Source organism: Neomonachus schauinslandi, chromosome 5, assembly GCF_002201575.2.
Source record: "Neomonachus schauinslandi chromosome 5, ASM220157v2, whole genome shotgun sequence".
Taxonomy (NCBI): domain Eukaryota; kingdom Metazoa; phylum Chordata; class Mammalia; order Carnivora; family Phocidae; genus Neomonachus; species Neomonachus schauinslandi.
The window spans coordinates 51534961-51556468 of NC_058407.1; the positions used below are offsets into that span (position 1 = coordinate 51534961).

General features: G+C 39.8%; 2 protein-coding genes across 2 annotated transcripts in view; one reads left to right on the plus strand and one right to left on the minus strand.

The window, feature by feature from the left end:
* XPOT (exportin for tRNA) overlaps nucleotides 1-21508 on the minus strand; it is a 177562-nt gene that overhangs the window by 123809 nt on the left and 32245 nt on the right. The gene's annotated exons all lie outside the window — the stretch shown is intronic.
* C5H12orf56 (chromosome 5 C12orf56 homolog) overlaps nucleotides 1-21508 on the plus strand; it is a 95541-nt gene that overhangs the window by 72335 nt on the left and 1698 nt on the right. The window contains exons 7-12 of the mRNA XM_021678547.1: nucleotides 6022-6128; nucleotides 7751-7840; nucleotides 13042-13162; nucleotides 15692-15766; nucleotides 16562-16636; nucleotides 20927-21105. Coding sequence (XP_021534222.1) covers nucleotides 6022-6128; nucleotides 7751-7840; nucleotides 13042-13162; nucleotides 15692-15766; nucleotides 16562-16636; nucleotides 20927-21105 — 647 coding nt within the window. The remainder of the gene's footprint in view (nucleotides 1-6021; nucleotides 6129-7750; nucleotides 7841-13041; nucleotides 13163-15691; nucleotides 15767-16561; nucleotides 16637-20926; nucleotides 21106-21508) is intronic.

A 21508-nucleotide genomic window follows, 5' to 3' on the forward strand; every position in this document is an offset into this window, starting at 1 on the left:
AATAAAAATATAATGAAAAAAGATTACTTTTGAGTGTAGGACTATTATTTTTAAAAAAGGTGACTCTTAGGGAGTCAAAGCAGCCTAGCGCTCACTCAGCAAGTTACAGACTTACTCTACAAGACTTACTTATCTTCATTTTCAGTTTCAGGTGAAGGGATTCAGAAGCCCCAGTGAGTACTGGTGTGGTGCTAATGAGACCTAAGTGAGGGGGTGAGCCCTGCCTTGGGTGGAGCTCATGTTGACTGCTGTATGTTGTATCCGAATTCTGGCCAGTGGTCTCATAGTTGGCAACCTTTTATTGAGCAGCTGTAAAGTGCACAGCTTCCCCAAACATACAAGACAGTCCTGGCCATTTCTTAGATTCTACGTGCTTCACATGTAGGATGACCAACCATGTGGGTTTGCCCAGACTTGGGTGACCAACGTTCGCAGTTTGCCTAGGCCTGAGGAAGTTCGCAGGATATGGGACTTTCTGTACAAAACCTAGGACCATCCCAAGCACACTGGGATGGTTGATCACCCTAATTAGAGGGCATATTAGCTATGTAGAATAGTATGTCAAATGTCCCGTAACACTGAAACAGTAAACGACGATGTTGTGCTACAGTCTAAAGGCTTATACTGCCTACACCGTGTTAGGAATAGAACATTCAGGTTTTGACTCCAAAACTTCAGAGGACTGTGGAGAATATAGGGCCAGGCATCGAAATGACACCCAAGATGATTATGAACATGGAAATGGAGTTCATGTGGAAAGGCTAAGGAAATTGGTATATCCCACCCAAATATTCCTCTCCAGTCCATCCCACACATGGCATCAGTTTAATCTATCACTGTGTTGACCTCGCTGGCTCAAAAACCTCTGGTGGCCCTCCCTACTAAGTACAAACACTTTGGCTTTGGCATTTAAGGCTCCTCACTAATGACCACTGTCACAGACTGCAAGTTTGGACAGGCATGGCCTTTATTTTAGCAAGGTGGGTTTTCAGGAAGGGGCCAACATCTATCTACATAGGGCAGGCACTGGGTGAACTAACCCAGGTATAGATGCTCCCAGGGAAGGCCCAGTGCTCAAGGGTGAGAGTGATCTCTACATAGTGTGCAAAATGAAACATCAGGGCATTCCAGCATATGGGTGGATTACACCCAAATGTCTGCACAAACATTTGGCACCAGGAAGATCTGATTGTTTAGAGTTTGGCAACAGGGTCTCATGGAATGTTGGGTTGGGGAGGTGACAAGGATATAAAGGTTGTCAAGAGTAAACCTAGCAGCTGAGAGAGGACTGGCAAGGGACATAGCACAGGGCCCAGAGAAGTCCACTTAGATAAACTGGACACTATCATGAGACTGGATTTAAAGCAGATGGCTAGGTAGGAGAACTGAGGTACCTCCTACAGGTTAGACTAGGAAGAAAGGTGTTGATGTTGAATACCAGAGTGTTGGTCTGCAGGCCATTTAAGTGTCTCTCATCTTAAAATGGGCCTGATGCAGGTGGCTTTGGCTGTGGAGCAAAAGAAAGATGTAGAGAAAGAGAATGAAGCTAGGCCTAACCAACTCAACCCCACACTTCATTGTTTTCACCTTTTTCCTCTAAAAGCTCCAGGCACGTGGGATGACTCAAACACCCTGTCCTTTCCAGCCCTTCCTCATTTTCCCCTACTGTTCACCATCTCTATGCTACTCCTTCCATTTTTTCCTGTTAAAATCCTACCCACTCATTCTTCAAGGCTCAGTTCAAATGCTGTTCTTCCACCTTTCCTGTCATCCTCCACGGGGAACTTTGGAAACTTCCTCTTTCTCATCTGTTATGGCAGAACTTTCTTCAATGTTCTTTAATCTGTGCTGGTCAATAAAGTAGCCACTAGCCACACTGAATGTGGCCAGTGACTAAGGAAGTGAAATTTTAATTTTATTCCGTTTAATCAATTTAAATTTAAATAGCACCATGTGGCCAGTGGCTACCTATTGGACAATGCAGTTCTATGGCATCTCTCGTAGCACCTTCTCTCTAACAATTCAACAAATATTTACTGCATGCCTGTTCTGTGCCAGGCATGGGAACAGGCATTAGAAAAGTGAGCATGAGTAAGATAGAGTTCGTACCCTCAAGATTAGCACAGATACTCTCCTTTTCACTATAGTCATTGGCATATTATTCTTATTTACCATTATATGCTATAAGCTTCTTCAGGACAAGCATGTGTCTTACTCATCTTTGTATTCTCCCTAAGGCCTAACGCAATGCCATGTTTATACCAGGCGCCATAATCAATTCATATTGAACTGAAAGTTTATTCTCTTGTGAAAAATTAACCTGATCAGAAATCTAGGAATAGGAAACAAACTGAGGGTTGCTGGAGAGGAGGGGCGTGGGGGGATGGGGTAACTGGGTGATGGACATTAAGGAGGGCATGTGATGTAATGAGCACTGGGTATTATATAAGACTGATGAATCACTGACTTCTACCTCTGAAACCAATAATACATTATATGTTAATTAATTGAATTAAAAAATATTTAAAGAAAGATGTCTTTTAAAGTAAATTTATCCAAGTAAAAAAGTTAAAAAAAAAAAAAGGAAGTCTAGGAATAGAACATTCATGTTCTGTTGCTTAATTGAAAACATTGCAGCTATCCTTTAATGTAATGTCCTTAGATGGACTAAAATAGATCTTCTAATTCAGCTGTCAAAAATGAGAGGCCAAGGGGCGCCTGGCTGGCTTAGTTGGTAGAGCATGTGACTCTTGATCTCAGGGTCGTGAGTTTGAGCCCCATGTTGGACATGGAGCCTACTTAAAAAAAAAAAAAAATGAGAGACCAAAATGAATAGAGAGGGAAATAAAAGGCATATGGGCAGTCTCCTATTTGTGGTCTTTCCACACATGGTGTGGGTCCTCTGCCCACCACCATGCCACCAAGACCTGGTAGCCTTATGTTCTCTTTCTTTAATCCATAACCACAATCTAGTCTCATACTCGCTTATACAGTTAACATATATAATAACAAAAGTCAACATTTTTATCTTCTTTTAAGAGCTTTTTTCTTTTATCTTTTTATTAAGTGGGCTCCACTGGAGCCCAACGTGGGGCTTGAACTCACAACTCTGAATCAAGACCTAAGCTGAGATCAAGAGTCAGACACTTAACTGACTGAGCCACCCAGGGACCCCTAGGAGCTTTTTTTTTAAACAGTTATCATGGCTTTATGCTTAAACAGTGGCCTTCAAACTTTGTGCTGGGTTCCCTGGAGAACATGAGGCTGTGTGAAGCTTCCTTAAGAACCCTTCACTGGGGTGGCGAGATTAGAGGCATCTCTAATTTTTGGTTCCTGGGTAAGATGATGGAAAATTATACATATAATAATTTCATATAAATAAAATCTTACAAATATATATAATTGTATATAAATATATTATGTATTATAAATTATAAATGCACACACACACAATTTCCCCTTTTGAAATCATCTGTATGGGGTGTAATTTTCTTTTAGGTAATCTCTCTCTCTTTTTTTTTACAATTTTCTTACAAATTATGAGAACCTTTTTTGGTAGGTTGACTAAACTACAGGCTTTAGGACAGATACTATGTCTGTTTGTCTGCTTTGCTCAAGGTAGTATCTCATTACCTAGCATAGTACCTGCTACATACCTGGCAATCAGTAGTTAGGTGTTCAGTGAATGAATGAGTGAAGGAAAGAGTTCTCCATTCATGTTCCTTCCTAACCCTTTTTCTCCATGAGGTTCTTTTTTAATTCAACAATTGTTTTTATTGTGGTAAAAAACACATAGCATAAAATTGTAAATTTACAATTTTAGCTATTTTTAAGTGTATGGTCCAGTGGTATTAAGTAGGTACATTATTTTGCAACCATCTCCAGAACTCTTTTCATCTTGCAAAACTGAAACTATACTCATTAAACATTAACTCCCCATTCACCCCTTCCTCCAGCCCCTGGCAGCACCATTCTTTTTCCTCCTATGAGTTTAATTTCTCTAAATATCTCATGTAAGTGGAATCACTCAGTATTTGTCTTTTTATCACTGGCTTATTTCACCTAGCATGTCTTCCAGGTTCATCAATGTTGTTGCATATGTAAAAATTTGCTTCCTTTTTAAGGCTGAATAATATTCCATTGTATGTAGAGACCACATTTGCTTATCCATTTTCCACTGATGGCTACTTGGGTTGCTTCCACATTTAAGCTATTGTGAACATCACCATTGTGAATATGGGTGTGTAGATATCTGAGACCTTGCTTTCAATTCTTCTGGGAGTGTACCCAGAAGTGGGATTGCTGAATCCTATGGTAATTCTATTTCTTATTTTTTGAGGAACCATCATACTGTTTTCCACAGCAGCTGCACCATCGTACATTCCCACCAACAATGCATGTGGGTTCTAGTTTTCTCACATCTTTGTCAACAGTTGTTGTTTTCTGATTTTTTGTAGTTTTGATTTGCATTTCTGTAATGATTAGTGATGTTGAGTATTTTTTCATGTGCTTTTTGGCCATATGTATATCTTCTTTGGAGAAATTATTGGGATATTTTAAGGGTTTTGGTTTAAAGAGTTTTGACAAATGTACATACCTGTATAACCACAACCCCAATCAAGATTTAGAACACTTCTATCACCCCAAAAGGCTCATACCCTTTGGCAGGCAGTTTCCTCCCATCCGTGGCCCTGGGCAGTCACTGTGCTTTCTGTCACTATAGATTAGTTCTACCTGTCCTAGGATTCCACTTACCCGGAAATGTACACTATGTACTCTTTTGTGCTGGCTTCCTTTGGCGTAATAGTTTTGAGATTTCTCCATGTTGCTGCAGGGTGGTAGAAGATACCTTAAGAATAAAAGTTCCTGAACTAGTGAGCAGGTTGGAGATCACAATAATAACTGATAAATTTACTAAGCACTTGTGATGTGCTGAGCACCGTTCAGGCTTTACAGATACTATCTTATTGCAACCCCATCAGGTGACATTAACTCCATTTTAGACATGAACTGAGTAACAGAGTGTGTAAGTGACTTGCCAGGTATCATACAGCTAACCAGTGTCAGAGCTGGGATGTGAACTCAGAGTTAGTGTATAAAGCCACCACACTGTGCTCATTTCCCAGGGCCCTGGTAAATGGCAGCTCTTCTCAGAGGGCCTGGCATACAATCTGCTTCTTCTCCTCTTGTTCCTCTCTCCATCTGCCCTGCTCAGTCTCTTCTCATGCCCTACCACCTAAATAAAGGTACACATAATACCTGTCTAAAAAAAGGGTCTAATTTGTCAATAGTAAAAAAAAGTCCTGGGGGGGGGGGGAATGAATAAGAGAGGAAAAGAAAAGAGAAGCAATTACATTATATTTCTCATTAGTACCAACTTGCTTGATTTCATGGGCCAGTGCTTATTTCATGCTCGATTTATCTCATGAGACCGCGCAGAAGCACAAAAAAACTGGTTCGCACACTCTTAAGTCAGTGTTTATATTCTCCTGGAGATGGCAATCGACATTTCCACTATATTAACAGAATTATTAGTATCATTCTTCACTGTCTTCATTAGGCATATACCAGTGCTGTGCCTTTGCTTTTAGGTTAGCAAACGTTTTTAAAAAGTATTTTTCTAGCCATTATTCATTGTATCCTCACAAAGGCCAAATTACTTTGGAAAGGCAGGAATTATAGTAGCCTCCATTTAATATAGTATTCCCAGGTTACTGAATGATTTGCCTGAGATTATACACCTACTTCTGGAGGGTGTTCAATATTAAGGGTAGAGCCGGGCCCACTGGGGATCTCTCAGCCTCACCCCCTAGGCTTTAGCTCTAGCTCCGTTCACCAGGACAGTGGTCTCCTGGTTGTAAGTAAAAAGTGTTTTCAATTTGGGTTATGCTATTATTAATGAGAGATATTATAATTCATTTCGTCCCCAAAGAATAAATAATGTCTTCATATTTTTATTATGTAAAGATAGAGTTTTACCAACTGATACCTAATGACCATCTTTCCTGCTTGCTTTCACAGACCAGTGACCTTTTTTATTTCCTGGTGAACAAACTTCACGAGTACTTGCCAGAGTCTAGGGATAAGAGCATACTTCAAAATAAAAGCCAAAGGGCTGATGAGCTGGTGTAAGTACTAACTGGATAGTCATAGATTTTTCTTCCCTTAGGGTATTAAAGATAAATGGAAGGCACTGGACAAAATATTGTATTAATGTATTAATGATTAATGGTGCTGCAAGTTTTGCTTCACATAGGTTTTTAAAAATAGCATTCAGGGGTGCCTGGGTGGCTCAGTTGGTTAAGCGACTGCCTTCAGCTCAGGTCATGATCCTGGAGTCCCGGGATCGAGTCCCGCATCAGGCTCCCTGCTCGACGGGGAGTCTGCTTCTCCCTCTGACCCTCCCCCTCTCATGCTCTCTGTCTCTCATTCTCTCTGTCTCAAATAAAAAAAAAAATAAATAAATAAATAAAAAATAAAAAAAAATAAAAATAGCATTCATTTTGTTCTACTTTTTTGGGGGAGAGGAGCAAAGGAGGAGGGAGAGAGAAAATCTTTTTTTTTTTTTTAAAGATTTTATTTATTTATTTGACAGAGAGAGACACAGCGAGAGAGGGAACACAAGAAGGGGAAGTGGGAGAGGGAGAAGCAGGGAGCCCGATGTGGGGCTCGATCCCAGGACCCTGGAATCATGACCTGAGCTGAAGGCAGACGCTTAACGACTGAGCCACCCAGGGGCCCCGGGAGAGAGAAAATCTTAACCAAGTTCCACACCCAGCTCAGAGTCTGACACAGGGCTAGATCTCGCAACCCCGAGATCATGACCTGCCCCTGGAGTTGTAAGTTTAATCGACTGAGCTACCCAGGCGCCCCTATTCTACTTTTTAAAGAAGGGCTACAGGGGCGCCTGGGTGGCTCAGTCGGTTAAGTGTCTGCCTTTGGCTCAGGTCATGATCTCGGCGCCCTGGGATCCAGCCTGGCTTTGGGCTCCCTGATCAGTGGGGAGTCTGCTTCTCCCTCTCCCTCTGCCCGTCACCCCTCCCCCTCCACTCGTGTGCTCTCTCTCTCCCTTAAATAAATAAAATCTTTTAAAAAAATAAAGGCTATATAAGAAACTAGTAATATTGGTTGTCCCAAAGGAAAAAAAAAAATGGGCGTCTGGGGGAAAGACACCTTTCACTGTATTCCTTTTTTTACCTTTGAAATTTTGAGCCAAATATTACCTACTTGAAAAAGTTAAAATTATTAAAAATAATTTTATTTTATTTATTTATTTTCACAGCGAGAGAGTGCGTGCACACACAAGCAGGTGGAGTGGCAGAGGGAGAGGGAGAAGCAAACTCCCCACTGAGCAGGGAGCCCCATGTGGGGCTCGATTCAGGACCCTGGGATCATGGCCCGAGCTGAAGGCAGATGCTTAACCAACTGAGCCACCCAGGCGCCCCTAAAAATAATTTTAAAATAGTGTGTGATTATCAGAAAAAAATGTTAAGGACAAAAAACCACTATGAAAATGACTTTTAATCCTGACATTCAGCTATTAATTAATTCATTGAACAAATATTGTTGAGTGTTTAGTATGCAGCAATCACAGAGTAGGGACTCAGACAATTAACATACAGAATTTCCTTCCCGTACGTTTTTCTGTATAGATATCTGAGAGCAATTCTATCAAGGATTACTAATTTTGTGAAATTCTGAACTTGTAATGCAATCATGCCACTTCTGTGCTTTTTTCTTTGTTTTCTAGAGCATGCATTGAAATTATACAGACTCTGGGACTGATGTTCAGAGAAACAGAAACTGAGTCATCGCGCCTGAACACATTGGCAGCTAAGAAGTAAGGTCTTTTAGAAGACACTGGCACCTTGTAGATACAACCCATTAATTACTCCATTGAGTGTCTTCCAAAACTCATAGCTCTCTTACTTCTCTGTTCAATCCCTTTATAAGTATATTAAAATTCTTTGTCTCTCCACTTCCTTCTGTGATGAACAGATTAATTGGCACATAGTGAGTTCTCTCTGTCTCTCTGGATTATTAAGCGTACAAAGATTTTCTTAGCATAATTTTATCTTTTGTCATTGTCTGGTGGGGCTTGAAAAAGCCCAAATGCCCCAACATACTTTAAAAGCCAGGGGTTCTCTGGGGCGCCTGGGTGGCTCAGATGGTTAAGCGTCTGCCTTTGGCTCAGGTCATGATCCCAGGGTCCTGGAATCGAGCCCCACGTCTGGCTCCTGGCTCAGCGGGGAGCCTGCTTCTCCCTCTCCCTCTGCCTCTCCCCCTGCTCATGCTCTTTCTCTCTCTATCTCTGTGTCTCGAATGAATAAATAAAATCTTTTAAAAAAAATAAAAGCCGGGCACCTGGGTGGCTCAGTCGGTTAAGCGACTGCCTTCGGCTCAGGTCATGATCCTGGAGTCCCGGGATCGAGTCCCGCATCGGACTCCCTGCTCGGCCGGGAGTCTCCTTCTCCCTCTGACCCTCCTCCCTCTCGTGCTCTCTGTCTCTCATTCTCTCTCGCAAATAAATGGATAAAATCTTTAAAAAAATAAAAAATAAATAAATAAAATAAAAATAAAAGCCAGGGGTTCTCTACTAGAATTTTACAGAGTACCCTTATACCCACATAACAGAAAGATTATATTGTAAAGGGAGGAGTTAATAGTAGCTTCATTTAATATATAATTGTGTGACCTTGAAGTGATGACGGTGGGGGGGTTTATTAACATATAGAGTAAGCTGCTATAATAAAGATACACTAAAATATGTGGTCCACAGAAGATAGAAATTTGTATCTTTTTCACATACTAGTCCAGAGTAGATAGTCAAGCTTTCCTCTAGAAGATCAACCAGAGACCTAAGTTCCTTCCCTTTTGTTGCTCTGACATCTTTTATTATGCTATCTCTGTCCCCATGGTTTATTATGCTATCCCTGACTGACCTTCGTGACTTCATTAAACCCTATGGGGTGCAGGAAGAGAAGTAGAAGGCAAGCAAATTTCCTCTGTAAGAGAGGCATATTAGGCTTTTCTGCTCACATTCTATTGATGGGGACTTTAGGCATATGCCCGTATCTAGCTGCAAGAGAAGTTGGATGTGTCTGTAGTTGCATGGCTCTGTACCTAGCTAAACTCTGGATGGTGATATGGACACCTATTATTAAAAGGAAGAATAAAAGAGTGTACAATAGGGGGACAATAGCATTCTTTGCCACAGAAAATACGTGTTTGCATATTTTGTATATTATCTGCTTGATCTTTTTATATGATTTATAGACTATGAATTACATCCTGAGCCAGCGTTCTATAATCTTAATTTTTTCCCACCCTCCTCAACTGTTTATTTAAATTTTCTGTATTAGAAAGTAGAAGGAAAATGAGGGCCATGGGCTCTAAAACATGTGAACTAGGGAGAAGAATAAAAACTTTTAGTAATGTTTGTTCTGGCTGTTATTAGAGAACTTTACAAATGAATTTTGATGATAATATTCATGAACATTTCTTAAGCAACCTGCTCTGTGCCAGGGACTATGGGCATACTATGCTGTATACCAGGATGGCCAAACATTTCTATAAAGGGCCATAGAGTAAACATTTTTGGCTTTTCAGGCCATAGAGTCTCTGTTGCAGCTACTCAACTTTGCCACTGTATCATAAAAACAATCAAAGACAATATATAAATGAATGAGCACAGCTCTGTTCCAATAAAGCTTTATTTATAAAAACAGGTTCTGGGCTATTTGGCCTGTAGGCCATAGTTTGTTGACCCCTGCTTTACAGCAAACAAGGAAGACTCACTCTATTACTCTCTTATTTTCTCTGAATACTTTTTTTTTTAAAAGATTTTATTTTTTTAAAAGTAATCTCTATACCCAACGTGGGGCTTGAACTTAAAACTCTGAGATCAAGAGTTGCATGCTCTACTGACTGAGCCAGCCAGGAGCCCCCTCTGTATACTTCTTTATGCAGTTGATAGTACCATTTCCCCAATCTCCAGGATAGAGATTCAAGATTACTTCTTATATTTTTATCTTGCCACATTGAATTATTGCTGAATCATGTTACTCTTTTTGTCCACCTTTTGATCCCTACCTCTCTCAATCTGAGTTGAAAAACCATCACTCTTACTAACCTCTGCTCTGTTTTTAATTGTTCTGTCTTAACTTGGTTTGGCCACATCAGCCCTACTATAGCAAGCCTCTTTCCTGATATGACTAATTCTTTTCATGTATTTCAGTGTATATATTATATTGCTATAATAGAGTCTGGTTGTAATACTAATGTTTCAGCCAATTTTGACATGCATAGGGTCAAGTCATGTTACCTGTAGCCTTAACTAGTGCAGCTAATGTCTAATATAACTGCATTAGTCTTCTATTACCCTGTAACAAATCACTGTAAACTCAGTGGCTTAAAACAATATAAAGTGTTTATCCCACAGTTTCTGTGGATCAGGAAATCTGGGCATAGCTCAGTTGGATCATCTTGCTCTGGTTTTCACAAGATGGCAGTCAATGTGTCGGCTGGGGCTGCAGTCTCATCAGAGGCTTAGGGTCATCTTCCAAGCTCATTTGGGTTTTTGTGGCCAGCATTAATTTCTTTATAGCTATAAACTCATGATGGCTTGCTTTTTGGCAGGAGACTATCTCTGAGCTCAGAGAAGCTCTAAGCACTCTTTGAAGGGCTCAAATGGATAATCAGGCTCACCCAGAATAATCTCCCTTTGATTAACTCAAAAGTCAACAAATTAGGAATCTTAATTATGTATGCAAAATCCCTTTACCTTTCTCATCTAACATAACATAATCACAAGAGTAATAGCCTAATATATTCACAGGTCCTGTCCATACTTAAGGGGAAGGGATTATTTAAGGTGTATATACCAGGGGGCAAAAATCTTGGAAGCCATATTAGAATTCTGCCTAACACAATAACACAGACCGACTTATAAGACCATGAGTTTACCTTTCAAAGTCTGTATATATCTTATAAAATATATTGCAATGCATTCAAAATTCTCATATTGGAAATAATAACAATCTAAACAATGAAAGTATCAAAATTGTTGGCACCATTTTTTAAGGCTGTGATGTCAATCCTATAATAAAGTCTTTATTTTGGGGATGAGACTACCATTTAGATTAAAATTTCTTCTATTATTGACCTAGTTGATTTTAAATAGCGTCAGCAGGAGGAGTAGACTTCAAATTAAATTCCATTTGAGCAAATAAAAAAGCATTTAATCATTTCAGCATTTTCCTCTTTATTTTTTTCATAAGTAAAGATTTTATTAGCTCAACTCAGTTCATTGAATTCTTCTTGAAATGTGCCATAAATCCATTCATATTTTAATACTGTTATGGTTGAATTCATATATTATCACAGGAAGTGACCCAGAATTTGAGAGTCCCTTCCCTTAACCCTGGATATATGATACTTGGAAAAGAAGCTGTTGCTGAAAATAAAGGACTTTAAATAGATCAGTAAATGGAATGTCATTTCAAACTTAATATCAGGAAAAGCTTCTAAATGAAATGTTTTGTTGATTTTTGGAAGGATCTTCTAAAAGTAAGATTGGCCATTTCCACTCTGGAAAACAGTATGGAGGACCTCAAAAAACTAAAAATATAAGTACCATATGATCCAGTAATTCTATTTCTGGGTAGTCATCCAAAGAAAATGAAAACACTAATCCAAAAAGATGTATGCAACCCTATGTTTACTGCAGCATTATTTACAATAGCCAAGATATGGAAGCAACCTAAATGTCTACTGATAGATGAATGGATAAGAAGAATATTATTTTGCTATAAAAAAGAATGAAATCTTGCCATCTGTGACAACATGGATGGACCTAGAGGGTATTATCCTAAGTGAAATAAGTCAGACAAAGACAAATACCATATGATTTCACTTATATGTGGAATCTAAAAAACAAAGTAAACAAACAAATAACAACAAAAAGAGAAACTGACTCATAAATACAGAGAACAAACAAGTGGTTGCCAAAGGGAGGAGAATGGGGGGAATGGGTAAAATAGGTAAAGGGGATTAAGAGGTACAAATTTAAAATAAGTAAGTCATGGGGATGAAAAGTATGGCATAGGGAATATAGTTAGTCATACGGTAATAACTTCATTTGGTGACAGATGGTAACTATACTTATCGTGGTAAGCATTTGATAATGCATATAATTGTTGAATCACTATCTTATACACCTGAAACTAATGGCAACCAAATTTCAATTTAAAAATTTAAAAAAGAGTCCTAGAGTCAAAAAACCTGTGATTAAAGAAGCATTAAGAAAAGCTTCATACAGCAGTTTCTTTGTCCTGGAGATACACAGTGCATATGAGTATATTAAAACTTCTGTGAAGTCCAATAGTAAAGATATCCAATGAACCGGTTTAACCAAGTATCTCCTATACCTCTTTCGACCACAGAATCTATTTTGACTATAATACTGCCTGGAATTAATAGTCCATAAAAAAGCCCTTTGTGGGGGAGGGCAGAAAGAGCCCTTTGGAAAATACTGCTTTAATTGAAATCACCCAGATTTCCCTTAAGTCCAGACTTACTAAGTTTTCTAAGCTATGTGAACTTCTAGAACTATACTCGCTTTGAGGGGTGCCTGGGTGGCTCAGTCTGTTAAGTGATGGACTCTTGATTTTCAGCTCAGGTCATGATCTCAGGGTCGTGAGATTGAGCCCCGGGTCAGACTGCGTGCTGGGCGTGGAGCCCACTTAAGATTCTCTCTCTCCCTCTCCTTCTGCCCCTCCCACCCCTGCTCTCGCACTTGTGCACACTCTCTTTAAAAACAAAAACAAAACTTGCTTTGAGTCAAAAGACCAAGAAATTATATATTTTCACTTAAATGTTTTACCACTACTTAATTGTCTGTATGTCCAAGGATCCAAAAGTTCAGTCAAGAATGGTCTGCAATGCTTTATACTTTTAATTGTAGTCAGTGTCTACAAACTTGGCTTTACTGTTTTTCTTTTCAAACTTTATTCATTAATTGCCTTTTATTTATTTTTTCAGGGGAACATTATTTAATCTTTTGGTAATTTTAATTAGTGAACCTCAGATTCCAAAATCGTGTCCTGTGTTTGATATCCAGTTGGCTGACTCAACTTTAGTTGAGATGTCTTTCGATGCTGAGGTGAGATGAGATTTTGGGGGTAGACTAAATATAATATGTAGGGGTGCCCTGGCTTTCTGTCTTCTAATATGGAGCATGATATTGTAGAATATAGAAATATAATTTAATCAAAGAGTAAATATTTTGCCATTAACCTCAAAACTTAGATAGCTATTCTGTCAATATTAATATATCTGTTTTATACATTTTTTTAAAAGATTTTATTTATTTATTTGAGAGAATGAGAATGAGAGAGAGCACATGAGAGGGGGGAGGGTCAGAGGGAGAAGCAGACTCCCTGCTCAGTGGGAAGCCTGCTTCTCCCTCTGCCTGCCATTCCCCCTGCTTGTGCTCTCTCTCTCAAATAAATAAAATCTTAAAAAAAAAAAAAAGAAAACAATAAAGTATGTATACTAAGAAAAATAAAGTATGTATACTAAGGAAAATAATTAGTATTCAGTATGTATTCGATAAATCTGTTTGTCTCTATACAAAATATTTATGTATATCTAATTCCACAGTAGGGGTCTAATAGTAAAAAAGCACTTTTTTTTTTTAAGATTTTACTTACTTGAGAGAGAGCGAGAGCAAGAGAGAGAGAGAGAAAGAGGACAAGCAGGAGGGAGGGAGGGAGGGAGGAGAGGGTGAAGCAGGGAGCCCGAGGCAGGACTCAATCCCAGGACCCTGGGATCATGACCTGAGCAGAAGGCAGACGCTTAACCAACTGAACCACCCAGGCACCCAAAAGAGCAGTCTTTAAAAGATTTTAGGGCTAACTCTCTTGCCTTAGTTTACCATCTCCTTATCTATCCAAGTAGTGCAAACTCAGCAAGAATTACTTGTTTTTCTAAGGTTTTACTAAAACATTAGAAATATCAGACTATCTAGAAAGCATATAATCTGAGAGAATAAATCAGCTTAATATTAGTTTATTTTGAGCAGAACAACACAATTCTTTTTAAAGGATGGGATATGATTTGATAGTTCTTAAACATACAATTAGAGTTATGTTTTAGAAAACTCTTAGATGTATTCAGTCACTCAGTAAATATTTATTGAAACTCTATAATGAGCTAAACAGTGTGCTAGGCAGTGGGGTCCCAACAAGAAGCAAAACAGACACAACCTCTGCCCTCACTGGTTTATAGTCTGGTTAGAGAGACAGACATTAATTAAATATAACATGAATATAATATTCCTCTGTATGAATATTATAGCCCTATTCATATATATGAATATCAGAGACTATGTGGAGTATCTATGATACAATTTTCAACAGTGGAGTTAGTGGATTAGGGATTAAAGAGTGGGATGGAAGCAAGACTTAGGCAGGGCTAAGAAGCTAGTGCAGTTGTCCAGTGAGGAATGACAGAGGCCAGAGTGAAGCTATCCTCACCCCCCGAAAGGAGACTTAGGCCCTCATTTTAGAGCTCTCCTAACTTTCTATACTCTTCTTTCAGAGCTCTTATCTCAGTTAGCAATGAGGCATTTATTTATTTGATTGTTAGACTGTTGTTTGTCCCCCACTATCTTCCATGAGGGCACGGTCCATGTCTCTGTTGCTCCCCATTGTATCCCCAACACTTAGTACAGTGTCTGATGCATATTTGTTGAGTAAATTAATGAAGAAAAGAAAAGTGATGGTAGTTGTAAAGAGGACAGATTCCAGAAATTTTTAGGAAATTGCATCAACAGGTTGATGTGAAAAAAAATTCTGGCCTGGGTGTCAGATAAGAATTACAGCAAGAAGAGTAGGTTCAAAAGGGAAACAATGAATTTGGTTTTGGATTCGCTGACTTGATTGCCTATGGTATTTCCATATAAAAATATGTAGTGGGCAGAATAGATAGGTCTGAGTTTCCTGCTTTTAGACTTGGTGATCTTTTGCACCTGGGCTATTAGTGCAGCCTTGAGCAGATCATATACATTTTGGTTCCAAGGTCTAACAGACTGGGAGATTTCAAACTAGAGCTCTTTCTTGCAACAAATACTGTTCGGGAAGATGTGTTGTCCTGTAGCAATGCCCACAGGCATAGCTCTCATGCACCAAGTGGTGTATGGGCTAGAAGAGTTACTTGAGGCTAGAAAACAGCCTCACTAACTGGAGTTCTTGCAAGAAAAAGAAGAAAAGTCTCTAAGCCCTATATTTACCCATTTTACAGACTGGGCATAAGCTTAAATTTCCCAGAGAATCTCCTACCTTAACTCTAAGGAACATATTTCAATAGTCTTGAAAGGATGTAGGGTTATTGATCTGAATGATTTTGCAAATCAAGTGTGCAGTTTTTTGTGTGTTAGCATTCTGTGGGCCATTGTATCTTCTTTCCCTGATCCACCTTCTTAAACATTATTCAATGTGTAGTCTTTTTATGAGAGCCATTTTTTTTGGGGGGAGGGAATATCTGAACCAAACAGAACAGGAAAACTGACCACACTCATTATATTTTCAGTTAATCAAAAATTCTTTTATAAGTACCTAATGGGAACCAGAAGAAATTACCATTTTTTTTGGCTCTGCCAATTATATTGTCTTATTATTTAAAATTCTAGTTACAGAAGCTTATTGTGGAATATACAGATACAGCTACGGCACTTTTATACGAGATACTTCTTGTCTTTCAGCAGGTACAATATATATTTTTATCATACATATTATATTGTATGATTGTTATATATATCATATGACTATTACATACCTGTGATTATATATCATATGAATAATATACCTTTAGTATATTTGTATTAGAGATGGTCTCCAAAATCAGCTGACTTAAATGATACTACTTTTGCTCTTAAGTACTCATCTAGTTTATTTTCCTAAATACTGATTTTATTTTTAATTTTTTTTCTAAATACTGATTATAGAGAGTTCATTAATCAAGATAAAATGTATTAGAGGGTGGGGTGGGAGGGATGCAGTGACTGGGTGATAGACACTGGGGAGGGTATGTGCTCTGGTAAGCGCTGTGAATTGTGCAAGACTGTTGAATCTCAGATCTGTACCTCTGAAACAAATAATGCAATATATGTTAAGGGAAAAAAAAAGAAGAAGATAGCAGGAGGGGAAGAATGAAGGGGGGAAATCGGAGGGGTAGACGAACCATGAGAGATGATGGACTCTGAAAAACAAACTGAGGGTTCTCGAGGGGAGGGGGGTGGGAGGATGGGTTAGCCTGGTGATGGGTATTAAAGAGGACACGTTCTGCATGGAGCACTGGGTGTTATGCACAAACAATGAATCATGGAACACTACATCTAAAACTAATGATGTAATGTATGGGGATTAACATAACAATAAAAAAATTTTTTAAAAAAGAAGATGGAGAGAAAAAAAGATAAAATGTATTAGAGAATGAATTTCTTTTCATGTATAAGTTGGACTTCATGAACATAACTTGTTTATTTCCTTGCGTCTTTCAGGGAAATCTTGGATTGGGATCAACAAAGTTTGCTATTAGCTGGATGATGTCCTTCCTACAAAGTCGTCCTCCCATAGTAAGTACCAAGAAGCAAAAACAAGACCACCACTCACAGCTAATTAAACAGGTGCTCTTGTGCTTAATTAATAAAATACAGATTTTCTCTATAAGTAGTCATTTATAAAACAGAAGCAAAATGTAAATCTGATGATTTTATTATTTAATTAAAATAAAGCATTTTTATATTTGGGGCCTGAGTGCTTAAGGTACTGAAATGATATTCTTTAAAAAAAAAAAAATTTTTTTTTTTTTTTTGAGAGAGAGCATGAGCAGGGAGGGGCAGAGAGAGAGGGAGAGAGACTCTTAGGCAGGCTCTACACTCAGCACAGAGCCCGATGCAGGGCTGTCTCATGTCCCTGAGATCATGACCTGAGCCAAAATCAAAAGTCAGATGCTTAACCAACTGAGCCACCCAGGCGCCCCCTGAAATGATCTCTTAAATGTGATCTTCATTTCAGGAAAAACCCTAAAATATATTCTATAGGAAACAGAATATATTAAAATACCGGCTGTATAAGTAAGTGAAAATATTAACATGTCTTTTTTAAAAAAGATTTATTTATTTATTTGAGAGAGCAAGCGAGCAAGAGTGAGCAGGAGGGAGGGGCAGAGGAGAGGAAGAGATTCCTTAAGCAGACTTCCCACTGAGCGGGGAGCCTGACAATGCAGGGCTGGATCCCAGGATCCTGAGATCATGACCTAAGCTGAAATCAAGAGCAGGCTCCTTAACCAACTGAGCCACTCAGGTGCCCCCTGAACATTTATCTTTTTTTTTTTTTAAAGATTTTATTTATTTATTTGACAGAGAGAGACACAGCAAGAGAGGGAACACAAGCAGGGGAAGTGGGAGAGGGAGAAGCAGGGAGCCCGATGCGGGGCTCGACCCCAGGACTCTGGGATCATGACCTGAGCCGAAGGCAGACGCCTAACGACTGAGACACCCAGACGCCCCTCCCTGAACATTTATCTTAAACAATGAGTATGAGTTGGCGAGTATGAATTAACACTTGGGCTCACTGGGGTACTCTGTCCTGGCTACTGCCATCCTAGTCCATAGTACCACTGTCTCTGTCCTTGACATTACAATCACATCTACATGGTCTGTCCCTATCTTCCCACCAACTAGTCAAAGGGATCTATTAAAAAAAAAATCTGATTATGTCATGCCTTGCTTTAAATCTCTCATAAAAAAGAGATAGCCTACAAGGCTCATCTAGTCCCTCACACTCCCTACGTGGGCCTCTTAATCACTGCCAACCTCCAACACCCCCAACTCTATCACAGGACCTTCACTGGTCCTTCTGCCTGTCTGAAATGCTTTTCCTTCCTTGTTCCATGTTAACTCTTACTAATCCTTCAGGCCTCAGTGCCCCTTCCTGGGACAGGGTGGAGGGATGATTTTCTCACCTCTGACTAGATCAGATCCCCCATTATTGGCACACATAGTCATAGCTTGGTGTCTTCTTCCTTCCCTTCATAGGACTTGTTACTGTTGCAGTTGGCATTTGTTGGTGTTACTATTTGGTTCTTCCCTGTGGTAGCCCTTAGTGCCCACATACATTCTGGCTCTCTCTCCTTCCAGGCACATGGTAGGATTGTACTTCCCTCTCCACTTGTAATTAGGTAGGTCTCTGTTCTTGCTTTCGCCAATGGAATGTGAGCATCAGTAGCTGTGTCACTTCTTGCCAGAAGGTTTAAGAGCAAGTGCATGCTTCTCTGCATTATCTTTTCCTTCTGGCATGGTGACTGGCAGCATTCCATAGAGTCCTCAGTGACTACAATGAATAGAACCCCCTCCCCCCACCCCACCAACCCATAAGGGACATCCAGTGTAAGCAAGTGGTAAACCTTTGTTGTGAAATTTGTTACCATAATATTTTATGAAATTTGTTACCACAGTACAACCTAGTCTGTCAAGACTGACACAATGTCATTCTCCCCCAACAGACTCCAAGTGCCATGAGGGTGGGAGCTATGTCTGTTGTGGTAGGCACATAACGGGTATTCAATAAAATATCTGCTGAATTAATTCTATAAAAGTTTCATCCCTTAATCTCTTCTCATTTCCCCAAACTTAATTTTCCTTTATTCATTCATATATTCATATATTCAATCAACATACATTTAATTGGAGATCTCTTCAAAAAGTAGTAAACCAAACTAAATTTTCATTGCTAATGGAGGATTTGATATGACATAATATGTTCTCTTTTCATATACAAACATGCCTCTGCTGGCCATCAGTGGTTCCCTACTTTGGGCTATTTTCTATAGTTATGCTGAGTATGTCCTTGGGAATGTGGATTTTCTTGCCAGATCCCTGTAACATATGTTTACAAAAATCTGGTTAGGGCCAGAGGGTACACACTTGTCAGTATTACAGCCAGCTGCCTTATACAGAGACTGAGCCCATGGACTTGGCTCCTTGAGCAGCACACAGACGCTAACTAGTCACTGGCTCCCTTCAAGGAGTATCATAAAGTTCTAGTCATTCATGGCAAGAGAAGCCCTTATGTGCAAGATGCAAGACCCTCACTTTTTCTGTGCAGTGGTTGCAGAACCTGTCATCACACATCTCAACTGATGTGTGAAGTCTGGGGGTACTAAAGACTCCAAGCCACAGGGAAGTTCCTTTATCAACCTCTAGGGTTGGTTCACCAAAGGAACTGAGTATGAAGCCAGTCTGTGACCATAAAGTATGAGGATGAAAGGTGGCAAAAGGACCACTAGCACTGTTGAAAGCTTCAATATTAACTCCGTTCTAAAGAGTATGGGTAGAAACAGGCCATTTGAGCGAAATGTGCAAGCAAGAAAACTGTTGTGATCATTGAATCTACCTGCATGTCAGTCAGCTCTGATTCTCTTGCTTGGTTAGAGCAAGATGCAAAAGAAGTTAAAAATTTAATCCCCAAATGGTCATTGCTTTGTTCTACTGCTCCAGACTCCAACCTCAATCTGTGTTTGCCTGACACCGTATTTAGTCAATATGTGTAAACAGATCTGAATTGGGGTGAACCCATTCCAAACCACCCATCCTACTTAAGAAGGGCCAGTACCAACATCAATAGAAAAGGCAACACATTTATTGATACTAATTTTTTTTTAAGATTATTTATTTATTTGACAGAGAGATAGAGAGAGAGCACAGGTAGACAGAGTGGCAGGCAGAGGGAGAGGGAGAAGCAGGCTTCCTGCTGAGCAGGGAGCCCGATGTGGGGCTCGATCCCAGGACCCTGGGATTATGACCTGAGCCAAAGGCAGACGCTTAACCGACTGAGCCACCCAGATGCCCCTATTGATACTAATTTAATGGGCATGCAAAGGGACCTGGTTAGAGCTTGAAAGGACACTAGAGTTCCTTTCTGTTTTTATAGTAGCCTACACTTATGCATAGTTGTTTGAAAATGTGCCCCCCTCAAAAACAAACAAATAAACAAACAAACAAAAACTTGTGGAATCCATTGTTCTTGGTTTTTGTTATTTGGTTCTGTTTTTTTACACTAAGTGTAGGGGCTTGAACTCACGACCTCAAGATCAAGAGTCGCATGCTCTACCAACGGAACCAGCCTGATGCCCCTTGGTTCTGTTGTAAATGACTTTTTTGTGTGTGTGAGAAGCAGCAACTCAATAACTTCACATTATTGCTACTATTTCCATTTTAATTTCCCCCTCAGAAATGATAGCAGACATACCCTTGATGAAAACCCCAGCTAAAAGGGGGACATCAACATCACTTGCTTGTGTCAAGCCTGGTTTTCTTTGCTTTCTCACTTAGTGTTTCTTAAGGTGTTGTCTGAGGAACAAAACCATCAGAATTGTTTATGGTAAATATCTCAAGGGGGGGGGGGTCAGGATAACGCATGTGTATTGAGCTGCCTAGGTGATTTTTGTGCACACTAAATTTTGAGAACCAGCGCCTTGGAGGAACCCTCTTTGAAAGTCCCAGGAAGTTTATATGTGGGGGCCATTTGTCCTTCACAGTAGAAGAGAAGAGAAACCATCTTCCGTCCTGGAGGAGGCCATGGACCTTTCCAAGCTCCCCTTCTAGCCAATGTTCTCCTTTTACATTGGAACCGAATTTCCTTGACAGTACTCATTCTGATTCTGCTTAGAGGGGGGCGAATGGTAAACCCAGTCGCTCTATGGTCTGGTGCTCTCTGAGAACCATTTCAGTGAGAAACAGTGCAAGAGTATTGGTATAGGGGTGGTGAGGACATCAGCCTAGCTTCAGAGGTGAGGCCCCAGCTGAAACAGGTGCCGTATGCGTGGCATGCGGCCTACATGCAACTGCTTTTTTCCTGTTTAGATCACTTTCGTGGCCAGTATTGTGAAACAAATGGTAAAGGGGCTTTCAGCTTCATTTCAGTTGCTAAGTCCCAGCCAAGCAGTTCTGTTGTATCAGCAATTTTACATCCTCAAGAGCTGCCTGCGGTACAGCAAGACTTTAGCTGAGTATATTAGGAACGACTACAGAGAAGAATTCAGGTAAGCAAAGTCTGAATCTAATCTGCAGTAAAATCCCCTCATTTCTGATTTTCAGGCAGAACTGCAACATGGCCCAATATGTAGAAGATGAAATGAAGATGGGCAATTCTGGTTTTATTTTTATTTTTTTATTTTTTCTTTAAGATTTTATTTATTTATTTGACAGGGAGAGACAGAGCGAGAGAGGGAACACAAGCAGGGGGAGTGGGAGAGGGAGAAGCAGGCTTCCCGCGGAGCAGGGAGTCTGATGCGGGGCTCGATCCCAGGACCCTGGGACCATGACCTGAGCCGAAGGCAGACGCTTAACGACTGAGCCACCCAGGCGCCCCTGGTTTTGTTTTTAATAGTATCTCACACTTTGATCTGTGGTAAGGTAGGGTTTGGGGGAGCTCTAAGAACCACT